We start from the raw sequence: 24,312 nt of genomic DNA on the forward strand, positions 1-24,312 counted from the left end.
ATGTGTATTTGTTTTTTCATTCCAACACCACATGAATGCAGCATTTCTCTAAGTTTACGGTTTCCTTAAAAAACATTAATTCAGTGATGCAATTGGTACTAAAATGAGAACTAAACTCACAGTTTTTAAATTAAACCACCAAAATGTTCTACATTATTTTAAAATTAAAATGTGCTTTCATCCAGTTTTGTTTTGCTTGTTTCAATATTTTACTCTCCCTATAATATATCTTGTCAAAATTATACAAGATAGAAATGAGAGCAAGATAACATCGGGCCATTAATAACAATAAATTATTATAAAATAATAAATTAAATGATCTGGAGGGCCGGATCTGGCCCCCGGGCCTTTACTTTGACACATGCGATCTAGGGCCTCATAACTACTTTTTCCAGAATGAAAAAGTAAGAAAAAAAAAACAATAAACAGTTATAGTGCATTTATATACTATTGTATATGTGTAAGTTTTTAAAGTTTTTTTTTATTTCTGACTTTATTGATTTTGATGATTTAACTTGTGTTTTATCAATTGATTTTTATTTACCTATTGTAAATTTCTTATATTTTTATTACAGCACTTTGAATTGCCTTAGATATGAATCGTACTTTATAAATAAGCTTGCCTGTAGATGAATATACATATGAAAAACTAACGTGTCCTTCTGCATTCATGTGCTCAGTCATTCCCATGATTCAGAAGCCTGAATGATTCAAAATAAGGGAGTAATGATTTGTCTAAACAATGATTCGATTAATATCATAAATTGTGGTTGCTCATACTTTGATATTGACTCATTTTAAACGATCTGATTCACTGACCTAAAATCAGAAATAAATACCTGGTACTGAACAGTGCAGGTGAAGTTTTTCAGATTCCCTGCAAGTAAATCAGTCATATAAATCGATTCATCGACTGAGTAGATTGATTGTAACACCTCTATTTAAAATCACAGATGTTTGATCATCAAGTTTTCAACCCTTACATCCATCTACTTTTTACTTGTTATACTGTACATGTCTCATGTATAGCTCCGCCCATCTGACCTTCGTGCTGCTCGCCCCTCTGAAGCCCGGCACAGACAAAGTCACACAGACTAGAGTCAAACTCGGTTTTATTGGAGAGTGCAGCTCAGAGTTGTGGTCGTTATGAATGTGAATTCTTGCGCTGCAATTCTGGCAGAATGGGAACAAAAACAAAAAAAAAAGCTGGGGTGCAGCCCCACCCTCTTGAGGGTGCAGCCTGCTGAGTGACAGTGCACACACAGTCAAACCAATGACAGTACAATGACAGTGCTATTCACATTCACCTGTACATCAACCAGAATAATATTTACAGTGGTCACACCAGGGGGGAGGGGCCAGTACCTGAGGAGTCATGGTAGCCGATTTCAATCATACACTAGAAAAGGAAGAAGCACACCCAGGAAGCAGTGGTCCAATTGACGCATAGGAAGCTGGAACCGCCCCTGGACTCCAGACCGGGACTCCTGCCCCTCTCGCCAAGCCTCAGCGGTCTCCATAACAATGGCCCCAACAATGCAATAGTGTTTACGCTCGGCAGATAAAACAGTCTCATCATGAGAGTCACTTAACCCCCCCACACCCGTTTGAGCTTTGACGAGAGCGCTTTGTTGTGCTGAGGTAGGCAGCGGAGAGCAGATTAGATTTCACAACCTTTAATCACAGGGATGGGATTTCCTGAGGTCCGCCTGCCGCGGTAAGCACTACAGGTGACCGGAAGCAGCAGAGATGTCACGACCCTTCGTGCCAGCAGGTGCCCGACTGAACACCCCCTCCCCCCAGCACACAAACTGGACTAGAAAGCAAACTGGCTCATTCATCAGACGCGGGAGAAAACAGGCTCCGTGTGCAGCATCTCTGCAGAGACCAAATAAATAACAGAATAAAAATTCATTTAAATAACAATCATTGTCTCAGCTCAGGATCAGCTGATCAAAGTCAAATGTCTGAACAGGTCAAATGCCCCAGGGAGTCTGAGCCGCCATGATTTGAGCAGCGGCGCCCTCTGCTGGCTCAGCTCCCCGCTTCTTTGGATCCTTCGTCACAGTTTGACAGAAATCACATGAAGAGGACGAATGTCTCCTGATCTTTGATCATATCGGCCGGACCGCCAAGCAGCTCTGATCCAGCAGATCTGGGTCCTGGGGGAATCCACCTGTCTGATCTGGGCGTCAGTGGGGGCTAGGCCTTGTAGCAGTTTCCTTGTGTGGTGAGGGCAAGCTGGCCGTTGGGGGCCACCTCTGCGGCCTCGTCCTCCAGCAGGCCGGACACGTCGGCGTTGGGGATGCTGTCGTGGTAGCTGCTGAAGCTGATGTTGTCCTCCTTCAGCTCAATGGTCCAGAAGGGGGCGTTGAGCTTGCGGTTCTGGTACTCCCGATAGGTGTACACCCCACCCACAAAGCCAAGCAGCAGCAGAACCACGAGGATGATGACGGCCAGGATGATGATGTTGAACTGCGTCCAGGACACCTCGGTCAGCGCGGCGGTGGTGTTGTCGGCAGGGCTCCTCAGGCTGGTCAGCAGGGCCTGGGGGGTGGTGCTGGTGTCAGCGCCTGACCTGGAGTCTGGGACGGCTCTGTCCGTGGTGGGGGTGACGGAAGGGGAGGGGGAGGTGGCGCCGGCAGTAGGGACCTCGGCTGTGATTGATGGGGTGGGGAGGAGGCGCAGAACTGAGGAGACAAAGAAGAAAAAGTTGAACTTTGGATTTTGTAAACCTGACAAACACTGCACAGAGAAGTGATAGACGCTGTAGTGGATGCTGTCTCCAAAATTTGAAAAAGTGAGTCCGCCTCCTCTGGGTCTACAGTCACCTGCACAGATCCTGGTTCAGGTCCAGAAGGTCACAGTTGTTCCTTTGTGTTAGTCTTCATGTGACCCAAGCAGATTTAATACAATTGATTCATTTTTCTAGAGTCGTTTAGAAATTTATAAATAAATAAAGATTTCCTTTTTACCGCTTTTCCTTTTTAGTTTTAATTTGAAAAACGAATAATATGCTTGTATTTCAGTTTTTTTTTTTCCTTCGTTGAGTTTCACACGGGCGCGCAGGAGAAGCTCCATGGGAGCACAGTCCTCCACAAAGGGGACGGAACTAGTTTTAGGAGCGTGAGAATATTTTTACAGGTGAGCAGAAGAGGTCACAGGAGCGTAAGAATATCGTATATGTTATTATTTAGGCCTAAACGTACATATTTCACTGTGTTACACGTATTGTGTAACAAGTAGGGGAGACTGGGGTTGGTTGTCACAGTGACCTACTGCTTACAAGAAGGTGAAAACAGTGAGTACAGTGGAAAAGAGGTTTTATTTAGAAAAATGGACCGGATGCACTTTACACTCGCTTTTGTGAAATTGGGGTGGTTAATAGCCCCAATTTCACAAAAAGTGCTCCAGCTCGGCTCCAGCGTATAGCAAAAATTCAAAGCCAAAGAAACGGATACAGAGCCCTGGAGAGGCCGGACCAGACTGGACTCAGTTTGAGGACCTCTTGCACTTTTCAAGTTATGTAAAGACTACAGCGGTTGCACCGGACCTGGACCAGATCCAGTGTGAGCCTGGGTTCGGGCTCCCAGGAGAGATGATGCTTCAGCACAGCTCAGGTCTCTATTTCCCAGAATGCTTTCAGTGAACAATTATAACCTTTTTCACCGTAAATGCATTTGAAATAAAAAATTTTTTTTGTTTAATAGTGTTGCTGGTGGAGTGTGCCAGATTCAAGCTCTTAATATGTGTGCAACCTACACTGAGCATGTGACAGAGACCTGCCATTCGCGAAAAAAAAAAAAAAAAAAAAAAAAGTTTGCAAACAAAATAATAAATTCTGCTGGTAAAAAGAAAAGCTGCAAATAACAAGAAACGCTGGTACACATAAAACACACAAGTTTATGTTTTACCTGAACGGGTGCAGCTGTGTGTGCGGGCGTCCCCCTCCCATCCGGGGGCACAGAATTGGCAGTGGGGCCCGGTGGTGTTGTTGGTGCAGCGTAGACAGCGACCGGTCTCGGGGTCGCAGACCTGGGCTGGGCCCCGGGGGTCTGCGTTGCCGCTGCAGTTACACGGGACACACGTCCTAGAATTGTTGTAAAAGCCAGGAGCGCACCTGTCGCAGTGAGGGCCGCTGTAGGGGGGGAGGCAGGCATCACACACTGTGGCGCCGCTGGGGTCTGTGCAGGACAAGATAGGAGGGGTCAGCTGATGATGTCACAGATCTATCTCTGATGTCATTTATCTAAAAGTGATTAAACGATAAAATCACAGGACACCAGACTGGACAAAAACGGACCAAACTTCACCATAACAGAGCAGTAAAAGTGTTCATTTGAGTTACATGTTGAATGTGTGAAGTCAGAACTAAACCTTCTCGTTCAGAGAAGTGGGCGGGGCCTTGAGATGGAGCTACACTGTGTTGATTCTCCCGCCAGCAGGTGGAGCCAGACGATAAAATTTAGATCCTGGAGTTCTTTGGAAATTCTAAGCAGGTATGCTGGGGAGGATGCAGCAAGGACAAGGAGCCCCCCCTCCAGAAATGATCCCTCACTGTCCCAGCTGCAGCAGTTTCTCACTGACTCAGTAAATCTCCCCACTTCCCTCCATCAGCATGACTAAGGTCTGCTCTCAAAGTGCAGGTGGATTCAGAATCATCACATTTCCAGGTGTCAGCTTTCTCCTGCAGCCACCGGCCCTCAGCAACACGACACCAGGGCAACCGCATCTTTAAACGCCACCCACCCCACGAATGGAAACAAACAGCATCTCGTTTTCCATCAACAAGTGTCTCAAAAGTCTGCAGGAGCTCCGGGAAGATCAGGGCCACCAGTTCAAAATTAGAGGTGAGACTCTGTGAGTTTCAGGTAACGGTTGATGACATCAGAAACTAATAATAGTAGCACAATGGTCTTACAGTTATTCCTTTTCTTTTTTTTGTTGCTATTTTAACTTCTATATTTTAACTTGGCAAACTTTGCAGTGTCTTTGGAGCATTTAGTAAAAGACGAGAAAGTTGTGGATGATCTAAACTTCTTCAGCTTGCTACATTTCCTTTAAAGCTTGAACATAATTTAGCGTTAACATGAGCAGCCGCAGCTGTCAGCATTTACACACATTTCTGCAGGAAATCAACATTATTGGTCTGCATTTAACTGATTAATAGACAGCATAAGTAAGGCCTGGGCGTCAATTCTAATTTCCAGAAATGATTTGATTTGATTCACAAGAGCCTGAATCAATTCAATTCTGATTTTTTTCTATTCTTTCGATTCTTCAATTCAATTTTGAGTTGTCATATTTATGCACATTTGTTTAGAAATACATTAATAATCTATATAATAAAATATATTTGAATATATTTATAATAATCTGATACAATTCAAATGCTGTAAAATGTATTAGTGAAATAATGAGATTGTAAATAGCATACGGTGTTACATAGTTTCTCAAAAGGAGAAGCTCTAAAAAAATGTTCAGATGATTAATAATGAACTGGTGCTTCTCCTCGAGGACTTTTCAGTTTGGCCATTATGTGGCGCTATAGCATTACACCTTATTCCAGAAGAAGAAGACAGTATGAGGAAAAAAACTGTTTTAGACCATACATAGTTACTTTAAAAATATTTCCTTAACAGAGTTTGGATTTCATGTCTGTGAGTTTATAAAGATGTTGATTTAGTCAGTAATGTATCTTTAGGTTGACCAAGCGTTAGCATTAGCCGTCCTATGGGAAATTCTATTCAAAGTTAGCATCAAGCTAGCAGTATTTAGCTTTGTGCTAAATCGAACTATATTTTTTATGAACCCCTTATTGATCTTTTAAACTTAAATCGATTCAGATCAATAAATCGGTTTTATTAATCCAGCCCTAGCATTAGTGGATGTCAGATTCCTCAAGACAAAGCTGTATTTCATATGTAAAGGTAGAAGTCTCCGAACAGGTTCTGTGTTTGGATCTTTTTCCTGCTGTCTTTACTAGAAACAGTTTCCTCTAAATGGTGGTGGAAAGAGTTGATGTTTTGGTCCAAACTTGTTAATGACGTTAAAAAAAGTTTCTGTGCCAACTGTGTTGCTGCAGGTTTGAATGCTGCATACAGTCAAGTATCCTGGGGGGTCCTTGTAGTCACCCCCCTCATACTTTTAGGTGTTGCCACAACAAAGTAGGGGTGTGTATCGGCAAGAGTCTACCGATATAATACGTATCCCGATACAATATGTATTATGATAAATTCTATGACATTACCAGAACAATTTTTACTATATTTTGAAGGTCCCCTCTCTGAGCAGAGACATCCACTGACCCATTTCAGGTTTCTCCTCAAGTGGATCACCCTCCCTCCCGCCCCCCCCACAATTCTTCATCTTCTGCAGATGTTTCTGAGAAAACATCTGCCCACAGTCTGCAGGTGTCTTCTTTTACAGCATATGTCTTTGCGCCTGCTGTTTACGCAGACCGTGAGGTCGCCCCTCCCCCCGTCTGCTGCCGCTCGCCTGGCTCTCAGCTCAGCCCACCTCATGCCCCTCGCCTCCGCTGTTACGCTGTTACAGCTGACAGCATCAGCGGATCATGCATGAGTGTTGCCATGCAGGAAACCTCCAACAAGGGGAATGTGCTGTGGGAGGAGGCTCTGATTGGTCCGTGAAGAGGGGTGACAGAGAGGTGAGGTCCTGACAGAGGCATCTGCAGATCAAACACAACTGAAACCTTACAGCAGCACTCATTCCCACACAAGCGTGTCCGGCACACCTGGAGACAGGACAGACGGCGTGTGATAGGGGGATCTAACCTCTTTCAAGATATTTTTTCTTCATTGCAACTTATTCACGTTTTAAACTGATCAATAAGATGCTTTAGTGGCAGCATGTGGTCTCACGTTGAACGCTCAAAACGTTTTTTTTGTGTGGCCTGTATTCATGTCGAAGAGGTGCGGCCTTCCAATAAGCTCCCTTGTGATTGGTGAGAGCGGTTGCCATAGAAACATTGACTCGAACCAATCAGGGCCCACTGAAATCTTCTGGCTCCAACATGGTGGCGTCTATTTTGCAGAAAAATTGCTGACTGAATTTACTTCATTTTGTTGGAGTTGTAAGGTAACAATTTTGATGTCACACTCACTCAGTCCAGTTTTCATATACAGTCAATGTTTGTAACAGAGGGTCTGAGGGCTTCAGACTAATGTTGTGCTGTTTTGTTGTAACAGACACATCAGAGACTTCAAATTCTCTTCTCTGAAGACAGCAGGTCAGATCCAGAGTATGAGACTCATGCAGACGCTTTTTAACTATGACATCAGATCTACAGAATTTGTCAATAGAATCTAATGATCATCATTAATTCCCCTTTTTGACTCCCAACAAACCCAGTTTAAAGTGAAGTACCATTGTGTAACTTCAACAGTATGTTACCGTGGAAACATTTGTGCACTTCAGGCAGAACGAAACGTTTCCATAGAAACGCCTAGCCCTAATCTGCCCCAGAAGGGCGGTTTGTGAATGTCGGGGTGCATCACTGACCGCTGTGACAGGTGCCGTTGGAGGTGGAGTTGGAGCAGGGGCAGGGTAAGCAGGCTTCGCTGAGGGCGGCACCGGGCCGGCGGTAGAAACCGGGCCTGCAGTCTTCACAGTTGGGCCCCTGGGTGTTTCCCTCACAGAGCAGACACCAACCTGCAGACACACAGCGGGTCACATGATCACTGATCAGCAAAGCATCAGCACAAAGATTTTACATCTTTGTCTGAGATCTGTCAAGCGACAATGGCTTTTCAGACCAGCCCCACTGACCAGAACCAAGTTCTGACAGCTTCTTTGTGGAGTTTGGTCTGTCAGAGGGGGAAGACGCAGAGGCACAGCTGTCTGGGGTTTGAACAGAAGATCAGCTTTGATAAAATGCGATACACTTTTGAAACCATCAAATACAAGTAAACAGAGTTAAATACAAGAGCACAGGAGTTTATGTGGTTGAAATGAACAACTGGAAGTAAGAGGTTTAAAGAGATTAAATTGCATTTTCAAAATATTCTAACATTTTTTAAAGGAATAAATGACATTAACTGTCTAAAAAGGAGGAAGAAACGTTCTGGTTCTGTGGGTTTCAGGTTTGTGACTGAAGCAGAACTTCCTCACAGCCTCTGCTGTTCCTCTGATCACACAGCAGCTCAAACTGAAACCTGTTTCAGATCGACTGGAGAGAAGATAAAATATCTACGGAATTTCTCTCAGTTACATAAACATCTGCAGATGTGATGAAGGACTTTGTGAAGAGTTTAGGATGTTATTTCAGCTGTTATATCTAAAGTGTTTTGGCTCAAACAACCTAATTTTTAAATGAATAAATTATGGTTTTCTTAAAAGTTTTGATCTGAAGGTTTCAGACTTTGTTTGAATTTAGTGACAGCACTTTAAAATATACCTCTTAAGTTTTGTGACATGATGAACGTCAGCTTTCTATTCTGTGAACAGGAATGAGGGTCAAAACCAACAAGACTCGACATGTTTGTAGATTCCCGCAGGACAAAGGATTTCCAAAGAACCATGGAGAGGAATGGAAACTTCCTGATGCACAGACTTCAGTGAATGTCGTTACAATGTTTGTGGATCTTTGGCGCAATTTCAATAACTTCAATTTCCAGGTAACATTATCAACTTGGCATTCACTCTAAAAAAACCCTAAACTGTTGTTTTCAGCCAATCACAATCCTATTTTCATGGATTTTTATCTCTCCACTTTCCAGGTGGTTTCACCTGACCTCCTCCACCCTATTCTCCACCAATAAAGCAAACCTGTGGCTGGTTTGGCCCCTAACTACCATCAGCTCCGGAGCAGCAAGAGCCGCTTTTCTCCTTCAGAATCTACTGGAATTACATTGATCGTGTTAACGCTTGAATAGTTACAGTAAATCAAAGTACATGAACACTGGAGCTCTGGTATTAAAGGGTCAAAACATATCTGCTCTCCATCCAGCTGATATGGAGTCTCATCTCCAGGTCTTCAAGAGTTTGGTCTAAAAAACATCAGAGGATGCTGAAGACACTCCTCCTTTGTGAGTCTGGAGGTGACGAGCACCTGCTTCTTCTCTGCACTGTACCATTTGCATTCACACAATGTGCTCCTAGGGAGGCGCTTAAAAGGAGCTGTCAAACTTGAGCTGTTAATCCACAGCACTGAGCCTGGCCGGCGGGGCAGCCCCCTGCCACCCCCCCAGCACTGCATTATAATCAGAAGACATATGGCTTTTCACCCCCTCCAACTACCCACCGCTCCTTACAGCCTCCTCTTGTTTAGAGAAAAAAAAAACATCCGGTAAAATAAACTAATCTATTTTTTGTATCCCGTAATTGTAACACCCAAGCTTAACTCTGATCCCTGAGGATACACGGACCTACAGTGATTCATCTTTTTCCTGCCAAGTTGTTTGATCTGCTTGTAGGAGGTCACAAACACATCACAGAAGAAACAAGAATCTTCTCATTCCTGCACTGAAAATCAGAATCTTAAGAAAGTAAAAAGACCTTTGTTCCAAGAAAAAAAATCTTATTTTCTGTTTTGTGAGAATAATTAAGGTTTCCAAAAGTAGAATAATCTTAGTTTGAGAAAACATGTTAAAGTGGATTGAATTTCATTTCTTGGTAAAACCATTTCTCTTGGAAAATGAACCAATATAATACGCTTCTGATGTTTTAGCTTGTTCCTTTTTCTTCTTGAAATTCTTTTTTAAGCTCCACCTACCACCATAGTGTACTGAATAAACAGGTACACCTATGTGTGTTTGGAATTTAGCTTTTAGCTTCAGATGAGTGATGTGCTCTAATCCAACCATCCACACCTCCATCAGTGTTTGCAGAGTCAAAGAGCTCTTCCGTCACTGTTCAGGTCACATGTTTACAGTCAGTGACCTGCATCACTCAGAGTGATGACACAAGGACAGTCCGGTCACGCCTCTTTAGCTGACAGCATGCGGCGTGAAAGGAGCAATTCCGAGGGGAATGTACCTCCATTCTGATGAAAAGGCACAAACGGAGAGACTGAAAACAGGACACGGTACCTCTTTATGCCTCCATCTGTGAGTGAAAAAGCTTCATCTTTAATTAAGAAACAGATAGTAACTATAAATTTCAGAGTCTGATTTATTAGACCATTGATTGTATAAAAGAACTGGACAGTGAGTGTGACATCATCCATAGAAAACGGTTAACTTCCGTTAAATTAAGTCAATTCAGTCACCATTTTGTTGGCGATACAAACAATGCCATGTTGGAACCAGATGTCCTCAGTAAGCAGTGATTGGTCCAAGTCAGTCTGAGTCAATATGTTTAATGTCAACCATTCTCGCCAATCAGGAGTGAGCCTTTTGGAAGTCCACACCCCTACTAAATGAAAGCAGACTAAGGAGAATGTGGGTGGGCCAGCAGGCACCCCCTACTTTTATTGATGGATCTGATTGGTCCATTTATAGTGAATAACTTTCAATAAAGAAAAAATATTTTTTTTAAAAACACTTAAAAAAAGGTATCAGAGCAATAATGGTTATTCTGACAAATAGAATGACTGAGTATTAACTGTTTATTTTTCTATAGACGTTTATGGGATTTTAGCTTCTTGGAACCAGCAGGTACTTCCTGTCTGTCTAGTTCAGTTCTTATATACAGTCAATGCTTCAGACCCATCAGACAGTCTTCTCAGGACGTTGGATAACAAAGTTTTACTCCACTTCTTGATGGAAATGGAAACTGTCGGCCTTATGGCAAACTCACCTGACTGTGGGTGGCAGTTGTTGGTGTGGTTGTTGCACTGACAGGGTTGGCAGCCGGTGATGCTGAAGCGGAAGAACCCCGGGTGGCAATCGTCGCACTTTGGACCGTACACCCCCGTTTTACACTCGCACATCCCTGAGCTGAAACACACAACGGAGGGAGACGAGAACGTCAGAGTGAATCCCCAAGAAGCCACTCAAACAATTCTTAATGAAAATGAAGCCTGATGGAGTGGGGTGGGCCTGTGACTCCGCCCACCTCAACAGCCAGCAGATATGGATGATGAGGAGGGACAAACGAAAGTGGGAGTTTTGTTGAGTGGGTCCACCCTCCTGCCAATCAAAAAGATATGCCCCTACTGATAGGTCTTTCATTTTCCCCAAGAGACATATGGAAACGTCTGTGACTCATAATTCCAAATCAAAGTCAGTACTGGAAATGCTGTTTTATGTTCAAAATGTAACTGCATTACTTGTCTCTTACATAAAATGAAAAAACAATTCTCTAAACGGCTTTTTCTTCTTCAACACAGCTCATTCTGTGACATAGTAAAGTGAGAACGCCAATGAAGACTGCTTTTTCGTTTTCAGATCCAGACAGACAGACACTGTCTCATAAATCAGTTTAGTTTAATTAGTTTTAGATTTGATGAGAATGTATTAAGATGCTCCAACTTGTACTAAAATCTTATTCTTATTTTGTTCTAAAATAAGAATAAATTTTCTAAAATTTTCATTAAATACACAGGTTTTGGGTCACTGTAATCAAAATAAATTACATTTAGGTACTAAATAACTCAAAAAATACAAATTGTTTTCTTAGAACTAGCAAAAAAAAACCCTGTAAGTCAAGTTTTTTAAACTTGTATTTCCTTTCTGAATGCTTATCTTGAATTCCTTGTCTCTAGACTTTGATATCTTATAACATTTATCTGACTTGGACAGATCATCCTACTTCTTTAAAGTGATTTTCTTTTTAAGGTTAGCGTTGCTATAGGCCACGTCTGTTTGCAGTGTCTGTATGTTTATTGCACAGACCGAATGACGATCTTTGAGCTAATGCTGCTATCAAGGCACCATCTGTCCTTTTTTAAAGAAGCAAAAGCTGTTCAACAAAGCACTTCTCTCTCTGCTGTGACCGGGGTAAACACCTGAGATCTTCTGAAGGAAGAAGGAAGTCCAGATTTTTCCTGTACCTGTAAGTGTGCACATGTCTGTGAGTAAGCCGGTATGTATTTTTGTGCATGTGACAGAGAACAGAGGACAGTTGGAAACATGTTACTTTTTTAGGGCCCTTAAAATCAAGTTTATCTCACACTAAAAGCAACTGTTTCTTACCTTAAAACACCTATTTTATTCATATTTTTAGAACTTATTTGTTAATGTTCTTTTTTTTAAATCAAGAAATACCTGTTGATACACTAGCATCTACCCATTGAAATTAAATGAATAAATTATTCCATAAATGAATAAAATAACCAGGAAATGAATATGGACAGATAAAAACTCTTCAGGGTTAAATTAATTTATTCTGTTTTTTTCTGTCCCTAATGTGATGAAATCCCACAGCACAGAGAACATGAGTCTAGAGCTAGAATCTGTTTCTGTTGAAAGATCAGTTTGGATCAGTGAGCCCTGAGGCACTTCATGTTTGCAGACAAACATTCAGGTCAGACAGAGAAAGCAGCGTCCATTATAGCAACAGTGTGAAGAGCCACAAAAAGAGTTGGAGAGTTTAGAAATGCAGGGGTTTTTGTTTCCCACGTTAGAATAGGGACGTCTTCTGGTTACACCTTCAACCTTTGATTAAATAATGACAAAAATATTTGCTCCTCTATGTCAAAAATGTTTAAATAAGTTCCCAAACTGAAACATATTGACTGAGCACATGTCTATCTCAGATATTTGTCTTTTTTGTCTGAAAACTCCACGAAGAACGGTTTCAGTTTAGGTCAAAGACTCCGCCCCTTCCACATCCTGTTTCACAGCCTCATCCAATACTGCAATGCCCTCCCCACAAATCCTTAAATGAGCTCCAACTGCTCGGATAATTACTAAACCCCTCCATTTCGCTGCATGACACCTGTTCCTCAGCAGCTCCACTGGCTTCCTGTCAGATTCAGAATTGACTACAAACTCCTGCTGTTCACTTTCACAGCGTAACCCACACCTGTCCAGCAGTCTCCTGCTCCTCCAATTTGAAGTTTTCCATAACTCTTCGCTTGGAGGGATTAATGCGGGGCTACAGGGAGAAGCTATAGGGGAAGGGAAGCAATTCAGATTTGGACTAAACTCTTCCTTTTATTCCTCTCATCATTATGGGGGGCAAAGCCTTCAGCTGCTCTGCTACTGAAACTCTCCCTCCCCAGATGTAAATTTGACTTTAAAACGTGTTTAAACTGGCCTTCTCACTAACAGTTTGCCTCTGCAGATCTTTCATTTGACTTTAACATCTCTGACCCTTTCAACTCTCTTGTCTTTTATTGCTTAATCTTGTTGTAACTGCACTGTGTTTTAGTGTGACTTCAAATTATGTAATATTTTCACTAACAGCATCGGCTGTTGGAAGTCAGGTGTCTATAGGGGACGGCTTCATTTAAGAAAACTCTTAAAACACAACTTTTTAAAATTGCTTTTAATCTTTAATATTCTTATGTTTCTTATTACTGCTTTTTAAAATGTAATTTGTGTTGTAAGCATCTTTGAGTATCTTTTAAAAGCGCTATATAATATTTTTATTATTATTATTATTATTCACAGCAGACCACCAGCGTATGAGGTCCAACACAGAGACGTCTCAAAGACGCCTCATCTTCACAACTGTTGTGTCCACAAACACGATTATGATAAAGACAGTTCTGACTTCTGATTAGCACTTCTAAAACCTTTATTCATTTCTGATTCAAACTTGAGACATAGATAATTTATTGATTGATGAGAGTTTTTATTCCTGTTTCCCCTCAATCTCTCCTCTGTTATGAGGAAGATTCTGTATTCATGATGCCATTTAACAAGATTATAGATAAACCTCTGGTCAATTATTTTCATGTGAAAGCTAATTGGCAATAATTATCACAAAAACTTAATAAAAAGTGAAATGTTTTGCTATGAAGCAGCAGGTTGTGTATTTTATATAAATATCATCAAAATGTATTTTCCATTAGGGGTGTGCCAAAATATCGATATTGCGATATATCCCGATATTTAGTCCTGTAATTGATTCTCCATGGGTCGTCACCAAGTATCGGTCTTTTATTTTCATTTGAAGAGGCTGTAAAACATTATATTCGTCATCCTTTGGTGAGACGTTCCTTCAGAGGTAGATAAGGGGCGCGTGTTGAACTAATGTGTCTGGCAGCTACTTGAATTATTTAATTTTTGTTCTGTTGTTAACAACAATTTTGCATTAAGTGGTGGTACTGCTGTTCATGTCTTCTATCGTTAACACAGAATTTTATTGATAATTCCACTACAATAGAGTCAATACTTGTCAAAAACATAGTATTATTGATTTCAGCAATGTTGCACTAAAGTGTTTTTTATTTGTTGCACAAAATAAGACACGAGTTGTTTATTATGATTGTGTTCAAGCTAAAAATTAAATGTATATATTTTTTCCTAACAAATCATCGATATTCTGAGACATGTATCGTGTATCGCATCGTATCGTGAGGTACCCAGTGATTATGAGGTTATTTCACTGAAGAAACACAACTTCAACTTTGTAAATAAGCAGAGACACAAACGGAAAACGACAACTTGAATACAACTCCGGTAAATCATGAGTGACTGGAAACATTTTCCTTGGGGTTCCACACACAGACGAGGCTTTGTTCCAACAGCAGCACCATGCAAATGAAGACACCCACCATGAAGCTCAGTGAGGCGCACACGCCGCCGAGGACCCACAACGGTCACTTTCCTCTGGAACACACACACGTGCACAAACATATGCAAACCCACAATGACACACTCACGTGACTGGTGTGTGAGGGAGGGGGTGAGTTCTGGGGCATGTGTGTGTTTGTGTGTCCGAGGGCAGGAGAAAGTGTTTGGGAGTAGGGCGGGTCGACTTCTGCAGACAGTCAGTAGGGATGTTAACCGGGGGGAGGGCAAAGGCTAGTAGACAGTAGAGGGGGTCGAGGTCTGCTAAAACCATGTCTACAACCAACTAGATCCTCCGTTTAAACTTAAATGAAGAGAGAGGAAGCCCCATGATACTAGAGACACACATACAGAGAAACAAAAGTCAGTTTATAGATACCTAGATAAACACATTACAATACGTAGTAAAAACACAAACACATGCATGGAAACATGCACACAAAATATGTATAAAAAAATGAAAATATGTAATAACACACATTAACAAAAAAAATGTAAAAAAACAATTGCTTGAATTTACACATGAAACAGAAGCAAACAAAAACAAACATCAACATTTGTAAAACACACATACATGAACAAAAACTAACAAGCTTAGAAACAACACGCACTTAAACACACAAAAATGACAACATGTAATTACACATGAAAACTTTGCTTATGCGCACAGAAAACAAAAATTAAAATATGTCAAAAAAAACAACAAAAAACTAAATAAATACAAAAATAATACGCACATAAAAATAAGACACATATATGAAAGCACAACAAATGTATGGATGCATACACACAAAAAACATGAAAATATGTTAAAAAAAATGTAAACACATGAAGAAAAACAACTGTAAGATACACAAACCTATACACATGAAGACATACAATAAAATACGTAAAACATAACATATGTGTGAACACAAAAAACCAAAAGAAACATAAAAACACATGATCAAAAACTAACACATTTACAAACAATATAAAACAAACACATAAACATATATATACAGTGGTGGACAAAAGTGTTGGTACCCCTCAGTTAAAGAAGGACAAACCCACAATTCTCACTGAAATCACTTGAAACTTCCAAAAGTAACAATAAATAAAAATGTATTGAAAATTAAACAATCAAAATGAGCCATCACTTTTGAATTGTTGATTAACATAATTATTTAAAAAAACTAACTAATGAAACAGGCCTGGACAAAAATGATGGAACCTCAATAAAAGATTGAAAACTATTTGACCAGAGTGACATGATTAACTCAGGTGTGTCCTTTAATTGACATCACAGGTGTTTTATTTATTGTTACTTTTGGAAGTTTTGAGTGATTTCAGTGAGAATTGTGGGTTTGTCCTTCTTTAACTGAGGGGTGTGAACAATTTTGTCCACCACTGTATGTTTATAATACATACACTTAAACATATATGAAAACATGTAAAAACATCTAAAAAATGTACCTATGCACACAAAAGAAAAAATAAAATATGTAAAAAAACACAAAAACAATAAACACACACATATACATATTGACGCACATACATGAAAAACAACAAATTTGTTAACACAAACGTAAAAGAAAACAAAAAATCACAACAATACTAAACTAAAAAATGTACAAACAATACACATGTCAGGAGTCAGAGTTCTCTTCTCCCTCTGGTCACTGGCAGGAGGAATCTCCAGGATATTAACTCACTACATCTCCCAGCAGCCCCAACACGCAGCACCAGAGGGTGCTTACCTGGCTCCAATCTGACAATCACCCACCTGTTTCCTTAGCAGCACAAAGAGCTTTTCTCAGTGCGAAGTATTGTTTGTGCCACTCAGTCCGCATACCAAGCGTTTCATCCTGATCTGATCTCCTGTTCACTTGATCCTGCTTTGTCTTTAATTCTGCTTGTTTACCGCCTGCCCCGAACCTTCCCTGGACCCTGACCACTCTGGTTGCTCTCTGATGCTCCCATGCTCGGCTTGACCTTTGCCTGCCTGACTGATTTAACTTTTTGGACTTTTAGTTGTGCTTGCACAAAAAACAAAAACAAATTGTAACAGTGTTTTAGTCAAACTTGTAAAAGTGTTTTAGTCAAATTGTAAAAGTGTTTCTATAAAATCGTAAAAGTGTTTCATGTACTTCCCGGCCACCGTACTTGCCTCTTATATTCCTGTCTGAGCTAATAAGCCTGCTACACTTGGAACCAGCAGTCTGCCGTTGGTGATAATGCACTAAAACACAACAATATGAAAATATGTAAAACACATAAAAAGTGTGCTTATAAACACACAAAACAAAAATTAAAATTTGTAAAAAAAAAACACAAATATAAATATTACAAAGAAAATAAGACTTATAAACACACATACATGAAAACACAACAAATATGTGCATGCACATACACAAAACAAAAAAATATCAAAATATGTAAAAAATATGTACACATAAAAATATGTAAAAACACATTATAAATACACAAAGCTATACACACATAAATTGGAACATGAATATACCACACACACGAAAACACAACAAATGTGTGATTGCCCCCCCCAAAAAAACTAGAAAATATGTTACAGACACATTAAAATAATAAAAACACACAATTGTGTGTACATAAAAAACATGAAAATATCTAAAAAAATTGTACAAATATGTTAAAACACAAACACATGAACAAAAACAACAAATATTCTAACAATGCAAACATATATATGTATTTTAAAACATTCAAAAACACAAAAAGAATGCGAACAAATACATAAATACTCAAACAAATAACATAGAAACATATGAAAATATTAAAGCAAAAGACAAATTTGTGCAGACACAGTCAGTCTGCCGCATTACTCACTGCTACTCAGTGATTCTCAGAAAGAGGTCATCTTAGATGCATAGATGAAAAGATGATTAAAAAATACCAGAAACCTAAGAATTAAACTGTTTTTTTATGGGGGGGTATGTGTCATGAAACCCAAATGCTGAAACGGCTTCAGTTATTCTGAGTGGTTATGAGCTGAGAAGAAGACCCCCCCCTCACTGGTTTCATACTCCTCCAGCCCCATGTTGCTGTTTTCCACAGAGTCGGTGGTGCACACAGAGGTCAGTCAGCTTTTTAAGCCCGTGAGTGTGTTTTTTTGTTGTTGTGGGGGGGTGTCAGTGGTTTGTCTCCACCGCGCTGCACAGCAGCTTTGCATAAGAGCAGCATGTTAAGTAGGTCAGTGTTACAGGGGGACAGAGCTTAACCCCTTTCAGCTGCTCTGCGCTCCATTGGCTGCCGTCAGTGTGACATCACAGCCCACAGCCGCCCAACCACTGCAGCTGAACACACAAACATGCAGGAGGCATGGATGGATTCTGCAGACACCAGCATGGAAGCGTTCATCTTTCTCAGAAAAAAAAAAGACCCGGAGTGAAACTGCAGGGATGCTTTATCTTAAATCAGCCGTTCAGAAGAAAAGCTGGAATTTATTATTTAATACACAAGACTTTAAACCGTCCTCAAAGATAAAACTGATAGTTACTGTTCACTTGCGTAGCCATGAACCACGCTGAAGGCTAAACGAGTTTCAGTTACAGAATTGATTTGAAACCATTTCTTAAAAATGTAACTAAAATCTTTAATCCTGTTTATTAATGTCACCCGTGTTTCAGTCATGCTGCTCGGTGTTATCAGCCTCTAATGGCACCACATAACCTGACCTCTGCATTCGTCCCGCCTGTTTGTCCTTTTTTGGAAAGCTCTGGGTTCAGTGGCGTGTCGTTACATCAGAATGACGACAACAACAGTGGAAAACCAGAGTTTAAATTGGGCTGAGACAAACCAGAGGGTGACATCAGCACACGCTCTGTTGAGCGACTCCGACCGCTGCTCTGCACCGCCAGGCCTCAGACGGACTCGTGTGGCAGACAGGCTGAGATCCTGCTGCTGTCTGCATGCCGCAGGACGCTCACATCATTTCTCAATTCACTTAGCTCAACCTTCTGCTTGAAATCTTTGAGGGATCACTGATTTAAAACTGTAGCTGGACGTAACTTTAGGATGATCCAAGCAATCCCGATGGGGTTCAGGAGCCCACTGAACGTAGTCCGAATGACGGAGCGTGATCTACCTGCAATCATTTATCCAGATCGAAGAACATGAGGGTCAAATACGAAAGCTGATCTACAGTAATGAGGAAGCAGAAACATCCAGAATCACTTTATTTTTAGATCATAGTCAATGTTCCTCCTGAAATTTAAAAACAAATTTGAACATCATCCAGAAGAATTAACTTTAGGGCTATCAAACACAGAAGGTCAAACTGAAGACATGTGACCACATGTTTTGCATTATGGTAAAACACAGCAGGGCCACATGAAGGTGTAGTTGTTAGCACTCTTGGCAAACAGTGAGAAAGACCCTTCTGTGTGGAGTTTACATGTTCTTTCCCAATCCCAACTGGGATAGGCTCCAGCAACCGAATGACACCAAAAGGGTTTTAACAGGTTTTGGAAAATGGATTAATGGGAAAATACAGCATAAAACATCAAATGCTGTTAGAAATCCAGCTAAATACACATTTATTTGCTGTCTGTCAAATTGGGCTTTTTAACATATGAGTCTATAGTAAATTAGTCCATTCTGAAAGCAGCTTCCAGTGGTCATTTAAGGAACTGCAACACGAGTCACTTCCAGGTGCACTTCAAATTCAAGTATACGCTTGGGGAAAACCTTTAGCTTGAAGGATTTTTGGGAAAACAGGAAAGCTCCTCGTGGATGTTTAGCAGGTAAAAACATTGGCGTGCAGGAGGAGGACTGTCACTGATTTACAGAAATGTTTGGATCAGAGCTACGAGGTAAAAATGACTTTTTCCCACAATAGAATTTGAAGAAGGTAGATAGAGTTTATTTTTAATTTTGAATTCCGTTATGTCCTTTTTGGGCAAACCAGGTGCATATTTGTATAAACCTCTTCTGCGCTGTGGTGCAGTGGTTAGCTCTGTCGCCTCACAGTGAGAATAATCTTTCTCCGTGGAGTCTGCACGTTCTTCTCGTGCATGCGTGGGGTTTTCAGAGTTTCTTAAGCTTAAAACTAAGCCTCTTTTTTAATAAAAAAATTGATTATTAGTCATTTTAGGGGAGTTCCGAAGTGGATAGAAATGAGAGAGAGCTAAAACAAAGATCAAATCATGATAAAGAGGGGAAGAGGAATAGAAGGGGCGGAGACTAACACAAATATTGAACATGAAAACATCAAAACAACAACAAAAGTTGCTGGAGGCTTAATATTATCCATCTTCTAAACCGGCGTAATCCTCTTTGGGGTCACGGGGTCGCTGATCGGTGGAGCCTATTCCAGATACTGTCAGTTTGCACCCTGAATGGGCCACACAATCACTCACATGCACTGCAATGAACCTATAAAGCATGTTTTTGAAAGTGGGGGGGAAGCCTGAGCACCCAGGGAAAACACACAGGAGAACATACAAACTTCACGGACTGGGATTTGAACCTTCTCGCTGTGAGGCGAAAGCGCTAACCACTACGCCACTGTACAGCCCTCTTCACATTATCAATGTCCTAAATAATTGATGACAGAAGGGCTGCATTTTAGTGCGCACACATCTACACACTCAATTATCCACACGTACATAAATAAGCACACGTGGAGCCTTTGTCTGCACAAACCTGCACACTTAATCTACACAGATTCATACAGACAAATCTGCATGCAACATATTCAAGTTAACACACGTGTACCAACATGCACACAAACACATACATATTTTATACATCAGACATGTTTGTGCAGAAGAGAGCAGACGGCTATGTCCAGGTGAGTGTTAACTAAAATGCACCATGATGCTACTGAACATAAGAGGGAGGGTGGCACCCCCCAACACCCAGACAACCCAATAACAGCCAGTCAGACCTGGAGAGACCTCCACAGAAGCCCCAACGCTGGAAAGCAGAAGGGCACAGGAGCGCAGAGGCCAACCCCCCAGAAGCCCAGAGTCCAGACCTGTGCCCCGTATGCAGGAGGGGTAAGGATCCTGACAGCCACAACGGTGGAAAGGCGCCACTGACTTGGCATCAGATCAAGCTTTCGCTTATGCATGAATAATTCACACACTGTCTTCAGAGACTCTGGTCAGAGGCTCACATGCAGGCGGAAGCCTCTTCTCTTGAAAGCATTATGGCTTTGTTCATTTCAGACTATTAATTTTTTTTTATTGCAATCACAACTCATCCAGTGGAATGAAAAAGTGTAACTATGCTGTGATTATTTTCTAAAGCTTAAACTAAACCCTTTCTTTGTTTAAAGAATCAGCATTAGCAAAAAATATATTGCCGTAATGATGCTTTAAAATGTTATTAATCAACAGAAGCAGATGGTTCTGGTGCTCCCTCCTTATTTTTCCACATCTGCTGAGGCCAGTTACTCCACCCAAACTGAAGCTTCAGAAAAACAACCACCTCTCCAAGAGACTGATCAAACACTGATGTGGCAGACAAGCTGTGGAGGATGTCAGAAAACTCCAGGATTAGTAAGATGCAAAAACACAAACACTCCAGAGTGGACAGGGACATTACAGAGACTTTTCTTAAACCTTTTTTAAAGATTTTACAAGTAAAGCTATGTTCACATAGTCCCCAGTAGCAAGCCACTTCCAATATAAAGTCTATGGTGTCCACATCCAGGGCCGGCGTACATGTTTTCCAACCAACCTGCCACTGAAGCTCCTTATTGGCCAAACACTTTTGATTCAGGTAATCAGCAGCAGATAAGGCAGAGTTTCTGTAAAACCAGCAGGAGCCTGGCCCCTGAGGACTGGATTTGGCACCTCTGATACAGTATTTGCATCTCAGGCTTCCACATTCACTTGTCGCTAAGCAAGTTTCTATGACCATTTTTGGGCCCTAAATACAAAACACACTGCCGTTGAACGCAAGTTAAGTTAAACCAGGTTGACCAATCGGCGCCTCTGAATTGAAAGTGAAGTATGGATGATGTCCCTTTTAATTAACGGAAGTGCCAACTGTTTGAAAATTGATCATAAGGGAGAAATTAATAATTCTGGTTTGTGACATTAAGTCTTTTACACATCGGAATAGAGTTGGGAAATAAAACACCTAGAGCAAAAATCACAAGATTTGACTTTTTGCACCAAGCCTCTTCAGACTGTAGGTGGATGGACATTAAATAGTAGAAAAAGAAGACGAAGAAGCCCCTCCCTGCTCGTCTCGTGTGAACACCATGAACACTTTGAGAAAAGATGAATCAAATCAGCAAACATGAGTTTTCTAGCATCATTCATGACACTGTTGACAACCCTGAAGACTGTATGAAGATGTGATGAAGATCAAATCACTGCAAAAACTTTCCAGCAAGGAAAATCCAGTCAGTTTTAGATCCTAGAAAACTCAAACTAACTTTTATGTGAGTTACAGTAAATAGCTGCAGGATAAACATGAAGAAATTTAACAAAACACCAACAGAACAAAGAAGGGAGACTGGGTCTAGCAGGAGAAGCTCTCATAGCTCAGAGTTGGATTTACTGGCCGAGAATTTACTCTATCAGACTCAGTCAAGATGGCTGTTAACCTCTATGTGAGTCACACATGCAACTGAGCACACAGCAGATTATTTCCTTGTCATAAAATGAAAGTGTGTCTGCAGTGTAGTAACAAAATTACTGTAACAGACAACCGTAATTATGAAAACTTTGTATTGCAAATATTTACAAGAGAAAATCTTTAAATACTCAGTTATCAGAATGATGATACCATGCGGTTTACCCATAGTGTTTGTTGTCTCACTTGGTGAATTCACTGTAATGCACTGCAGTGCTGCTTAAAAGGAGAAATACCATGACGATTCAGATTTACTAGAATGGTCGAAAAACTGTTTTGTTTTGTTTTTTGTCTATGAAACAAAAGCAAAGTTGTTTTTTCCATTCCCAAAAGAAAAGCAGCAGTGGATGCAGTTTATTTTTCACCAACAAAAGGTCTGCTTACTATGAAGATGGGTTATGTCTCAGTAACAACTGCCCTTACGGGTGGATAGGAGCTGTCTGTGGGTGAAAAAAAATAGCCAAATCTGCAGGAGGCCCGCAGGTGGTCCGCACAAAATATCAAAATCGTAGACCGATCAGTTACTATGTAGGACAGAAATTTTAATCGTATTTTTATCTATGGGCATTCTGCGAGCGACAGGTCGTTGTGAACACTTACAGTAAACAACATGTAAGGGTAAGTAAGGATGAACCCAAAAAACCACCAGCACTCGTACAGATCAACCCCCATACGTGTGCACATGACTGAGACATTAGCCACAAAGCTGCTTCTTAAATTGGGGAGTTTCTTACTTGGCCAGGAGTTTACTGCAAGTATGTGCTTATAATAAAAATAGTAGCTACAGTTAAATGTGAATCAAAAGGCTGGGTATGTTTACCAATGATATTTTAAGATATTTACAGAGCTGTATTAGTTTCATCTTTCTGCATGTTTACCATTTCCATCAGCTCAGTCCTGGAGGGGGTTTGATTTTTCAGTTGAACACACATTTTAGTGTATTCATACACGCTACAAATTGTGTATAACCAACACCTGTAATACACAGGTATGGAGAAAAACCTTCAAACATGCAAATCTTTGAAATAAATCCAACTTTTGTTAAAGCTAACACTGCCAGAGGGGGCGCTGTTGACATGCTGCCGTTACAGGATGCTTCTCCCTGCAGGAAGAGCTCACATTCACGTTTTGTTGTGTCATTGTTTTGCATGTCTCCGTGTGGACACACACCCTCATTCGGGGAATGATGGCACTTCACTCGCCATCATAAAAGGCTGTAAATGTGTTTGTGCAAATCTGTTGCTCTGATGTAAAAGAAAGTCAGTTCCTAAAACCATGACAAGTAAAAGTACAAAGTCTGAGCAAACAGCGAGTCCGGGAGAGCTGCTGCCGTCCAGCTCATGTCTACCTGCGCCCGTCCTGGACTTGCTGATAAAGGTAACTGGAACGCAGTGAGTCCTGAGCCAGCAGTGTTATGTAAGCGATGCGTGCCACTCCTAAGCCTGTTAGTCCTAAAAATATTCCTTCTTTAGAGGTTATATACTCTAATAGTCATTTGTAGATTTTATTAATAGGCCCAAAAGAAGGTTAAATTATTTGCCTATTTTTTTTAAAACTGTTTAACCTCGTAACTGTTAAGCAGAGTTCTTAACGCTTTAAGCTGTGGGTTCAATGACCTGTAAGTCAACATAAAATAGTGTTACTTTCACGTTTGTTAACAAATTTTAACTTTTTTTATATAAGTCAATTTAATGTATATTTTTCAATATTTTGCTGGTTTTATTTAAATTAAAAAACTGTAACATATTTTGCTAGTTTTTTATGTTCTTGACAGCCCCTTAATTTTTTTTTAAACTTTTTTCTTTCTTTAAAGCTTTCAGTTTTTGAAGAAAAAAAAGAGTAACAGATGTAAAAAATTTGTATGTGTTAACTTTGAGTCTGGACAAACAGCTAAAGCTGGGTTAGAGGTTAAACCATATTTAGAACAAAGTAAAATGACAACTATTGTTTAGAAAGAATCACTTTTCAGTCGGCTGATAAACACAGCATGTTTGATTTCAGTAGCAGCGAGCCTTACATTTATAAAATTATTTAGTAGTAATGCTTAATCTTTATTAAAATG

General features: G+C 40.5%; 1 protein-coding gene across 1 annotated transcript in view; it reads right to left on the reverse strand.

Moving 5' to 3' along the window:
- Positions 1-1,095: 1,095 nt before the first annotated feature.
- The window catches only part of LOC112137803 (multiple epidermal growth factor-like domains protein 9), a 31,041-nt gene continuing 7,824 nt past the window's right edge, over positions 1,096-24,312 (reverse strand). Inside the window, exons 3-6 of the mRNA XM_024260299.2 lie at positions 10,759-10,898; positions 7,522-7,671; positions 3,915-4,184; positions 1,096-2,690 (exon numbers count right to left, since the gene is read on the reverse strand). Of these exons, the coding sequence (XP_024116067.1) occupies positions 2,203-2,690; positions 3,915-4,184; positions 7,522-7,671; positions 10,759-10,898 (1,048 nt within the window). The 3' untranslated portion in view covers positions 1,096-2,202. The remainder of the gene's footprint in view (positions 2,691-3,914; positions 4,185-7,521; positions 7,672-10,758; positions 10,899-24,312) is intronic.

This window comes from Oryzias melastigma, linkage group LG9 (genome assembly GCF_002922805.2).
Source record: "Oryzias melastigma strain HK-1 linkage group LG9, ASM292280v2, whole genome shotgun sequence".
Classification (NCBI taxonomy): domain Eukaryota; kingdom Metazoa; phylum Chordata; class Actinopteri; order Beloniformes; family Adrianichthyidae; genus Oryzias; species Oryzias melastigma.